An 11675-nucleotide genomic window follows, 5' to 3' on the forward strand; every position below is an offset into this window, starting at 1 on the left:
TGCAAAATGACAATGCAGTATGTAAAATGGCTAAGTATTTCTGTATTTAAATTTACATTTTCCCATACATGTGTGCAACATTTTAGTGCAAAATGAAAATTATATAATTTACATTTGCCATTTAAAACTAGTGTAGGAAATGGCAAATCTAAATTCTATAATTGGATTTTCATTTGAATTTTGCACTAAACTTTGCACATATGTATGGGAAAATGTAAATATGAATAAATAAAGCATTAAATAAAGCAAATAAAGCCATTTTACAAATCACAATACAAAGTGGATTTTTCTACCCATATGCTTCCATAGGTTAATAGCACTGATACGGTTTTTACTGTTTTACATAGCAGTGATAGGAACGCCTTGGAAAAGAACTGTGTGAAAATCTTTAAAGATAATGCATTTACATAAACTCAAATAAGAAATAAAACAGTTATCAAATAAGCATGCATAAGCAAGCAGCCACTGCAGTTTATTAAAGAAATAAATTAAGTTTGTGTGTGTGTGAAAATTGTAGAATGAACTAATTTAACTACACATTTAACTGATTACAGCCTAATTTTATTACATGTAACTAGTTACTTCACGACACTTCATAGGAATCCATACTATCAGAAATTTCTGCTCTTGCAGATTTTGCAACTGGTTCAGATTTTACAACTGGTTCATGAAATTGCAGTATTGACTGCTTGGATTGGAAGAGACATATTTGTGAACTATGCTTTATACATTGCTACACTATTGAAAGTTGGACTTTTTTGCCTGTAAAAATTTGCTAATGTGACCACAATTTTTAAATAAAGGTTGCAGATTGCTATTGATCATCAATCTAAGCAAAGTCTAAAAGAACTTTTATAAATGCATGAATCGGCCAAAGGAGCACTCCACTTTTAGATTGATATTTTATACATCATACATCTTTTTTAAAACTTACTGTTAATTTATTTGAATGCATACTAATGACAAATTGCATGTACCAGGGCATGCTTTTTTCCCCATACAGTTTTTCAGAAAGTGCTGGAGGGCTATTAATACTGTAGTTCCTGGCAGTCCAGAGGGATACTCATGGGGCTAGATACAATTTCAGCTGCATCTGTGGGTAAAACATCTGTGTCTCCCAATCCTGAGTACTGAGACGATTGAGACATGATGCACACAATGTTCACTTGTATTGCGAACGTCAACATACCAGCTACAGTATCAGTTTATTATAGATACTACATGATTTATGGGCGTTCCAATTTAAGAATTGTCGAGGAATGATATTTACCTGTGTTCCGTTTCAATTAATTTTGCACAGAGCATTCACATAATTTAAGCAGGTTAATTATTTTTTTTAATGACATTTAAAATGTATACATTTTTAAACGTTTTTGCATAATGCTTCATCCACACCACTAGGTGCCACTATAAACCCAAGATGAAAGCATAGTGCAACATAAAAATAACTGAATGTTCCTTTAAGAATCATGTTTTTGTACAGTTGAAGAACAGAAAAATACTAATTCTTGTTACAAAAATGCTTTAAAATCCAAATTTAGCTTCAAAATTAAGCTTTTGGCTCAGAATTGATAGGAACGTAAGGATCCATTAAAATGACCTTCAAGAAGATTTGCTTTGATGTTCATTCACAGCCAAAACCGATGCTTTCATGTTGAGCAGGACACACTTCAAGGCTTCCTTCCAGCAGATCCGACCGCAGCTTGACAGCAGACGATGTCTATGACTAAAAAGGGCAAGTCTTAATCAAGGACTGTAATCATAATCCGGAAAGAGTCAAGAGGAACAGAGCATGCAGAAGATACCTTCCAACCTTTCGGATCTCCACTCTCAGGTTTCACCCCCTTGCTTCATGCCATGGTCGCCTATCAGCAAAAACAAGCTCATCAAATTCAACTGACACCCTGCTAAAACCGGTGACCATCAAACCCCAACAACTGGCGCAGTGCCTTTCAGTCGTATTCACTTTCTATGGAGGAAGCCTTGATCTGCGGCAGCTAAAGGTGTTGAAGTCAGCAGCAACTTAGCACTGTCTCACACTATGAACCTGCTGAGCTCCAGTAGCAGGTGCTTCTTAGCTTGTTTCCACAAAAAAGTTTTTCACCCTAGTAATTAGAAGTTGCTTCAAACAATCTTGTGGTCCATTTAGGTCGTGTTAGAATATGTTTACTGGGGATAAGATTTTTAAAAGGCTGATCATTTAAAGTAAAATCTCTCAGCAGTCTTCCTTCTGTCACCTGAAGCTATCATCACCCGTCACCCATATATCAGCATGTGTCACCTCTGGCTCAGAGGCCATTGCTATATTAGCTATAACACATTAGCCATATAACTATGACATATAACTAGACACTATGACTTCAATTGTGCTTATCTATACTAAATTATCATATATTACTATTATTATTAATTTATTAATACTATATTTTATATATATATATATATATATATATATATAGTGTACTGTTAAAGCATTTAGTAGTATTTTAAATTATGTTAATATTAGTTAGTTCACATTTCTGTAATTCTGTATACTTTAGTAATTTGTATTGGTTAGGTTTTTTTTTTTTTTTTTTTTAGGGCTGTCAAATCAATTAATTGCATTCAAAATAAAAGTTTTCAAATGTTTCCATTATGTTTGTATACTATATATATATATATGCATACATTTTATAATTTCTTAAATGCATGTGTCACAGTACACAAATCAGGTAAACACAAACTTTCATTTTGGATGCGATTAATCGTGATTAATCAATTTTAGTCTCAGACATTTTAGTACTTCCAATGTGTCCCATTTAAGTTTTTCATCTCATATTTATGTTTCATTTTATTGCAACTTTATTTCAACGTTTTAGTTTCATTTTACAATACCAGTACTACTTATTTGTTATATTTGGAACTTGATAGCTCAATTCTCATTCACTTTTGCTGTCCAGGAAAAAAGGCGGCCAGGACATTCACACAATGGCTGAGTAAACTATATAATTTTAGGCTAAACAATCCCTTTAAGAAGGATGACCTCACATGCAAATCAACTGTGCATGCCAAAACATACTTAGTACGTAATTGAGTACGAATTTGTCCCACTATTACACACACAAGGGTTTTTTAAGGTACTATCACACACAGGGGATGGTGAAAGTATTAAGCTGCCGGTTAGACATGAGTTTGTAATATGAGCTGATAAAGTGAACAGAGATGCAAGCGGGTAAACTCATCAGAGCTTTATTTAGCCACGGGAAAGATTCTTATAATATTATATACACAACTGCACAGAAGCAGAAAGTAACTTTCATTGAAGATTATCAGTGCCACAGGTCTCTGCTCCATATTAAGATCTTTGAAATTTGAGGGCCTAAGGGTTGTCATAGCTGAAAACATGTTCAATGCCATGCATGTACCATTACACGGTCACACACGAGGTGGAACGTGAGCCCAGATTCTTCTGGGAGCCTGACGGCATTTGAACATTACAGGAATTCCATGCTGACGTTTGGGTGTGAACGGATGATATCTCATCCCATTGGGCCATCCTTCACTCACATGGCCAGCGCTGGTGCCATTTATTAAGGTGGCATATTGCTTACTGTCAGCATTTTCCCCTCATGGGAATCCCTGGCCTTTTCTGCCCTGGCTCGAGGGATTTGCCTGTTTATCGGGTCCATCTCCAAGACTCCGTCTGCTGTTACTGATTGCTTGGAAGTGCCTTAGTGATTTATCATGTCTGTTTATATCGAGTTATTTTTAATATCGGAAAGCAACAGTGTTGTAAACTTCATTAATAAAAAAGACAGAGCTACTAAGCGAGTTACAATTAGTATCCAACGATGTAAGCTATGTCTCACAGAATTGCTGAAAGATGGAAAAATATAATTCTACATGAAATCATAAAGTACATCTAACCATATAATTGTGGTTAACACTTACTGTATATTTTGTTGTTGACATAAGTTGCAAGTCTAATGAAACTTTTTGGTGTCAGTATTAGCCAGCATATAAGTTAAGTTCCATTCAAACCAAAAAAGCTTACCAATGTTGGGTAAGTTACTATAATATATAGTATAAAAAATAATTAATCACTAGCAACTAATTACAACCTTAACAGTGTAATTAGATTACTGTACCAAATACTTTCTCTAAAATATATTGGATTACCTAATGCCAAATCCTATCAATCTTGACCAAGGATAGACATGAAACTGCTTTTTTAATTATTTCAAATATATAATATAAAACGAAATAAATTATTCTTTAAATTATATTATTTGAAATTATAAGGTAATTTACAAAAGATACATTTGTATCATTAGGTGTTGAATTTTAAATATTAAATCCACTGTTTTACAGAGAATTGTTCTTCTATGTATACATATATGTATATTACATCAGAAGTAGCCTAACTGTAACTAAATTACAGAACAGTTATGAGTAATCCCTTTATGTTTTCATGTAAATTACAGTAATTCATTATTTAGTAATGCATTACACTCAGCATTGACGATGCATATAACTAGCGTGTGCACCAACACAGCATAACGTTCTGTTCATTATAAGTCTGCGATGCCAGCTCTTTAAAGGGTTACTCCAGCCCAAAATGAAACTTTGTCATTAAGCACTTGCTCCCATGTCGTTCCAAACCCGTAAAAGCGTCGTTCGTCTTCAGAACACATTTTAACGTATTTTGGATGAAAGCCACGAGGCTTGTTGCTGTCCCATAGACTGCCAAGTAAGTTACACTGTCAAGATCCAGAAAAATAAGAGTTGGACGCAGGAAGCGTACACTATACTGTGTCAGCTGTGCCACAAGTATACGTTTTCTGTGTGTATTTATGTGATTTGAAAGAAAACAGCACATCCTTGTGGCACGGCTGTCACAGAAGTGTACGCTGCCTGCGTCCAACTCATATTCTCCAAAATGGTGCTACATACAGACATAGAGGAGACAAATCATTGAATAAAGTCTTTATTTTTGTTTTATTTGCATACAAAAAGTATTCTCAATGCTTCATAACATTACAGTCGAACCACTGATGGCAGATGGGCTATTTTTACAAAGCTTTTCATACTTTTCTGGACCTTGTCAGTGTAACTTACTTGGCAGTCTATGGGACAGTCACAAGCCTCCTGGTTTTCGTCCAAAATATCTTAAATTGTGTTCCGAAGACGAACAAAGATTTTACGGATTTGGAATGGCATGGGGGTAAGCAATTGATGACAAAATTTTCATTTTGGGGTGGAATATCCCTTTAAAGTCATGTGGATTCTGATTGGCTGTCAGTGTTTTTGTCGTTCATCATCTGCAATCATTCAGTAAGTGATTCAAACTATATTTTTCCTCTGTCGTTATTGTTATAACTGTTACCTATTCTCATAGAATTAAAACAATTATTAAAGCTTTATAGCCTAGTTGTTGTTATCCCTTGGTGTACGAACAAGCCCTTACACTTGTCAAAATGGGCCCTGTCATTATTTTGACACGTTGTTAATGATGTTAATGAGAATCCCTTATGTCAAGGTCCCTGACTGGCTGATGAAAATAAAATAAATAGATAAAAAAATCAGAGCACACTGGTGTATAATAAATAAATAAACAAACAAGCAAGCAAAAGAGAATCATTACCGAGCCAGGTGATCCAGACAACTTTCAGCACACAGGTGTCAGAGGTGTGGGGATTCTCTCTTTCTCTTTCTCCATATCAGTCAGCAGCAGTGAACCTGAGGCATCATCACATTTCTGCTCGGGCCCTCATGGTGTTAGTTGTAAAGTCGGGCAATGTAACGCCCGCTAATGACTCTTCTCAAGCAGTCGCCCTGTGGGATGCTCATGTGTCAGAAACGCCAGCATTTTCAAGTTCAAGAGGCAGTTCAAGAGGTCCTGTCTGGAGCAGCACCGCGAGAGTTTTGGGATGTTTGGAAGCATTTCTGAATTCACAAAAGACTTGAAAAGTTATCGTAATTATGAGCAAATGGGTCATTTCCGAAAAAGCGGCAACAATAAAAGTTTTCACAAACATTTATTTTATACAGGCTATCTTATGTAAGCTATTTATTTATAACAAAAACATCTAATAAATAAAAATAAAAATAAATAAAAAACGTCTAGTTCTTAAATCTTTAAATTACAGGTTCTAACTTCGTGCCACAAACACCGGACGCGCGCGCATTGCTTCGGTGTGCCAATCAAAGTCAGCCCACCCTCTGCTGTCTTAAGCAGTCTGTGTGGTACTATATCTGTTTGAGCTCTCGGCTGAGCATGTTGTCAGAATGACTTCTATTGCATTACACCAATAAACTAGTTTAAAAAGTTGTTAAACTTTTAGAAGGTAGCTTAGTAGCTGTTAGAGGTTAATTTAGGGCTCTACCTCCGTCAGGCTGGAGCTATCAGATCCAAAAAACTGGTGGAGTGGCGGAAAGTCGTGGAGACACAACAGACAACACTCTCGAGGGGCAAAGATGTCCCGAGAGAACCACGATGAGAGTGTGGACCACGCCGTCCTCTTCCAGGACGTCTGTGAAGTGGAGCCCCCTGACCAGGAGTGCTGCAAACTAGTCACCATCAACATTTCAGGTCTGCGTTTCGAAACTCAACTCAAAACCCTCGCTAGATATCCGAACACGTTACTGGGAGACCCGGTTAAAAGGATGCGCTTCTACGACCCGCTCAGGAACGAGTTCTTCTTCGACAGGAACCGACCCAGTTTTGATGCCATCCTGTATTACTATCAGTCCGGCGGGAGGCTTCGGAGACCCATCAACGTGCCGGTTGAGATCTTTATGGACGAAATCAAATTTTACGAAATCGGCGATGACGTCATCGATCGCTTCCGAGAGGACGAGGGTTTGTTAAAAGAAGAGGAGCGTCCCGTTCCGCCCAGTGGGTTTAAGCGTCAAATCTGGCTGCTGTTCGAGTACCCCGACAGCTCCGGTCCAGCCAGGATGATCGCTATAGTATCCGTGATGATCATCCTGATATCCATCGTTATCTTCTGTTTAGAAACCTTGCCGGAATTTAGAGAGGATGACCGTGTGTTCAACAACCACCTTGCGCCGAACGGAACGACTGCTGGGAAAAGATCTAGTACGTTCACGGACCCGTTCTTCTTGTTGGAGACCATCTGCGTCGTTTGGTTTTCCTTCGAACTGTTTGTGAGGTTTCTTGCATGCCCGAGCAAGCCCGCCTTCTTCAAAGACATCATGAACATCATAGATATCGTAGCCATTCTTCCATATTTCATTACTTTGGGTTTAGATCTCAGCGAAGTGGAGTCGAACTCGCAGCAGACCACGTCTCTCGCCATTCTGAGGGTCATCCGCTTGGTGCGCGTCTTCAGGATTTTCAAACTCTCACGGCACTCCAAGGGTCTCCAAATCCTCGGGCAGACCCTACGAGCGAGTATGCGAGAGCTTGGACTGCTGATCTTTTTCCTTATCATCGGCATTATATTGTTCTCCAGTGCGGTGTACTTCGCCGAGGTGGATGACCCGGAATCGTCTTTTACTAGTATCCCAGACGCGTTCTGGTGGGCGGTTGTTACCATGACCACTGTGGGGTATGGTGACATGTACCCAGTGACGATAGGAGGCAAAATTATCGGATCGATGTGTGCCATTGCAGGAGTTCTTTCAATCGCCCTGCCTGTACCAGTAATCGTGTCGAACTTTAATTACTTCTATCACCGAGAGCACAGCGAGGAGGAGCAAGTGGAATACACGCACGTAACTTGCGCTCGCCCGTTGCCTGTCCTGTGCGACCAAAATAAAAGCGACAGTAAACCCTCTCTAGTGATATCAGAGCACTCAGATGACGACGAGTGGAATTCAATAAGCGTGTTAAATTTCAATCCATCAGAGGAATATACAGGCAAACTCACAGATGTATAAGAGCACCAAAAGCGCGCGCATCTGTGTGAGTATTAGTCTTGCTGTCTAAATACTTAGGGCTTCTTGTTCCTAGAGTTACAGAAGAGTTTGGGTGGATGGAGCTAATTCAGAGCTGGTGTAGATATGTCACAGTTGAATTCTAAATTAGTGCTCCAAGCTTCTACGTTGCTTGGCAACCACAAACGGCCAGTAGATTGAAAGCTAGACGCACTGTGAGCCTTACGTCATCTCAGAATGTTTACTAACATTAAAAGGCGCGCCCCAGTTTTCCAACTTATGCACTGTTCTGTTCCATTTTGTAGTAGGCTACATAAATAGTGGGAATTTTAATGTTTGACACTTAATTTTTTTGTACCTGGGTTTTTGTATATAAAATATTGTATGTGTGTGTGTGTGTGTGTGTGTGTGTGTATGGAGAACTAATTAATTACAATTAAATAAGTTAGTTACAATTAAATAAGTAAGTAGGCCTAGCTGTTTCTTCTACTAAACCACAAAATGAACATGGCTCATCAATATCAGAATATTCCAAATCTAACAGATTTGCAGGACAAATGTTATGCAAAAGACTCCAATTTAAATTCACAAAAATGATTCCAAGAGTTTTGCCCTTGGCTGTGATGTACAATTTGTGCAGTCAACTGTCACAGCCTTCCTTACATAACAGAGGGCTATCAGACTCCAATGTTTGGTGTTAAAATAACCTTATGACCCTACACAAATCATACACTGGAATTCTGAGTACATAGTGCATGATATAAGTGCATAATATGTAATTTGGGACAGAACCTAAGCCTACACTTCAGCAGCTGTCAAATTAAAATAATAAATTAAATATTTTATTTTCAACAGAAATCCATTGGATTTGTATTAATGACCTAGATAGTCAAATATCTTATAGGCTTATTGCTACAACCATGAATAAAGTATAGAGAAGAGTTTTATTTTAATAGCAAATTTAGGACCAACATATCAATCGTCCCCATTAGGGTTCTTTACAGAGGCTACATTACACCTGAGCCTAGCAGTAAACTCTTTTTACAACAAAAATGTCACATTTAATGATAGCTGCATGTCTCATTTTCTGACAGCACATTGATCTTACTTCTAATTGCAGGAAGCAGAAGCTGTATGACGACATTTCTTCTCTATAAAGAAGACAGAAGTTCATATCACCTGCATAAACAAGCAAAATGTGTGTATTTTTGTCAGTAGCGGTCTGTCAGAGAAAGAGGTGAAAGGAACAAACAGACTAACTGATATAATTTACTTTTTCAATGTACCCATTAATGTGTATAATCCATATGATATTGATAATATTATGCGGAAGCAGTCCCTCCAGGATTACTTGGGACGTTTTTCAGATTTTTGCGGCCTAAATTGACTGATTTTGCTGCAGCTTTTCTCAAAATTTGCAGTGATATTTGCACCGTTTCTTATTGTTTTGCAGTGAAAATATACCACAGACAACATTCTTCTAACATTGTTATGACTTTTCTCACTTCAAGAACCATTGTAGGGCTCCAGACTAACATTTGAAGACACCAGCACCAGTGCCGTTAAGTTCTACAGAAGGTGGCACCAGCACCTGACAGTAAATAACTTTTTCTAAATCACACATGTACATTTCAGAGATGTCTAATTGATGTCTGCATTTATATATGCAAGATGTATTATTTTTTTGAGTGTTTTCTCATCTGCAACATGTCTCTAAGACGTTTCCTGTCAGATATCAAATAGACATTTATAAGAATGCATGTAAAAACTGCGTTTGTCAAGCAGATGTTTCCCAGATCATTAGCAGACGTCTCACAGATGTACTTGCGCTGTCTGGGTTGTTGAGATGCAGATGAAATGAACTTTTATCACTGTTATCAAAAGTTGTGTAAAGCATTTAATAACACTAGAAAACATTAGAAAATTTCTGCCACAAGTTGTTCTTGTAGTTTTACTATGTTAAATCCATGGTGAATGGTGGTGATCTGTTTATTTATGTTTTTCCTGGTTTCCACATCAGTGGCGTTTGTTTTGATATGAATAGTTTTAACATAATTCTGCGCCAAATTTGAATGCTTTTCATTAGATTTCACAGAGAATCCTGGTCAGGATATGTGTATATATGCAAATTATTCCCCTCGTTGATTTATTATTGCGATTATAACGCTATTATCAATGCTATGTTTATATCGAATGTATCATTTGTGTACGTAGCTTTAACACAATTGTCCGTAAATATATAAATAGGCTAAATATTTGGTTCATCGATTAGTAGCCTATTAATTTACAAATCAGCCTCTCAAAAAATCCTCACAGGCCGCTACTGAACATTATATTTATATTATCTTTGTAGTAATGAATAGCCTATTGTAATATATTTGTAATCTAGAAATGATTGACATATTATTTATAAAATGTCTAAGCTTTATTTAAGCTTTCATGTCTTTGCCTTGTGAGATAGCCTATTGTTCTTTAAAATATCTCAATCTCTGCCTTGTGTAATCTGTGTGCTTTAAACATGCAAGAGATGTTCTTTGCATATTTTGTTTTTTCTCAGGATAAAATGTAATTGTATGGTCTGACACTGTATACCTGTTACCTTAACATCTTGGCCAGTTAACCTGCCCACATGACAGCTGCAGACCAAGTGGACAAGCTATTTTTGTTACATGTTAATGAGGTATCAATTGTTAACTTATTTTTGATAAATAAATATTTTGTCACATTCATAATCCAACGTTGTTTGCATCATTTCTCTTGATCAATTAAGTTTAAAAGTAAACTTTACATTGTGGACCGCAGACTAATAATAAATGACTGAGTGAACAAAAGTCCTGTGAATTTTGTGTTTTGTGAAATAGCTTTTTGCGGAATATCTTTTCCCTGTGAAAGATGTTTTTTGTCATAATTTATTACAAAAATACTAACATGCTGATGATGCATGATCTGGTGTAGCATTGTTGCATGTTACCTGGAATAATAATGCTGACCGGACATATCTCAAGCTCATTGGATGTCCTGCATTAGAGCTTAAGACACACTTGAAATGTAACTAAATTTTGCTTAGTGAATGTACTTTTTTTATGTTGAGTCATGCAATTATGTTATGTTTCCAAAAATCAAGATAAAGTAATATGGTAATGGTCAGTTTAAACAGAGCAATGGAACACTTACAAAACTGAACAATTACTCCATTAATAATGTATAACAGTTGAGATCTACACTTCAGACAGCTCTGATTAATGACTACTGATGCATTCATGTTGATTGAACAAATCACTGTTTACTGAAAAGTATATATGTACTGAAGGGAAGTCACTGAATTGTAAAAAGTGAAGGGAGAAAAGGGCTGCCCATTTCTTATTCATGCTATTTAGCAGTTAAGAGCTCACTCACTCCAGCTGCTGAGCCTCATAATGAACACTGTAATGCTTGTACTCTGTTTGGCTGATGGACAAATTTAGGATTTGTCGAAAAACAATTAGTACTCAAATTAACTTGATATGTTTACTGTAGTATGTAGACTAGCTAGCAATTAATATAAATTCATATGTCATCTTATACATAGCTCATATTTATTTTAGGTATTTTTTTATTCAAGCTTCCCCTTTCTGAACTAAGTCACAAGGTCGCGTCGGTGTTTGCATCGGTTTGATGGTGTTTGTGCGCCACCTACTGGTGAATTGGAGGAAACGTCACCGTCCACAAACATTTAAAAAATGATGTTCATTTAATCAAGGAAAGTGTTATTACATCATAATCGGAATTATATTGAATTGTTTCATATTGAAATA

At 36.9% G+C, this 11675-nt stretch overlaps 1 protein-coding gene across 2 annotated transcripts; it reads left to right on the forward strand.

The window, feature by feature from the left end:
* The first annotated feature begins 6220 nt into the window (after positions 1-6220).
* On the forward strand, positions 6221-9787 carry kcna6a (potassium voltage-gated channel, shaker-related, subfamily, member 6 a). 2 transcript variants are annotated; one of them, XR_003275712.1, is made up of 3 exons: positions 6221-7909; positions 9002-9079; positions 9393-9787. XR_003275712.1 is itself a non-coding variant. In XM_026202592.1 (2 exons), the coding sequence occupies exon 1, from the start codon at positions 6457-6459 to the stop codon at positions 7882-7884; it is 1428 nt and encodes a 475-aa protein (XP_026058377.1). In that variant the 5' UTR covers positions 6221-6456; the 3' UTR covers positions 7885-7909; positions 9002-9787. The 2 variants fall into 2 exon arrangements, 1 of the variants encoding a protein (XP_026058377.1); XM_026202592.1 differs by having other exon boundaries at positions 9002-9787.
* The last annotated feature ends 1888 nt before the right edge of the window (positions 9788-11675 follow it).

Source organism: Carassius auratus, chromosome 25, assembly GCF_003368295.1.
Source record: "Carassius auratus strain Wakin chromosome 25, ASM336829v1, whole genome shotgun sequence".
Classification (NCBI taxonomy): Eukaryota; Metazoa; Chordata; class Actinopteri; order Cypriniformes; family Cyprinidae; genus Carassius; species Carassius auratus.

Coding starts and splice junctions, on each gene's coding strand:
- kcna6a (XM_026202592.1), top strand. CDS start 6,457: ATGTCCCGAGAGAACCACGATGAGAGTGTGGACCACGCCGTCCTCTTC.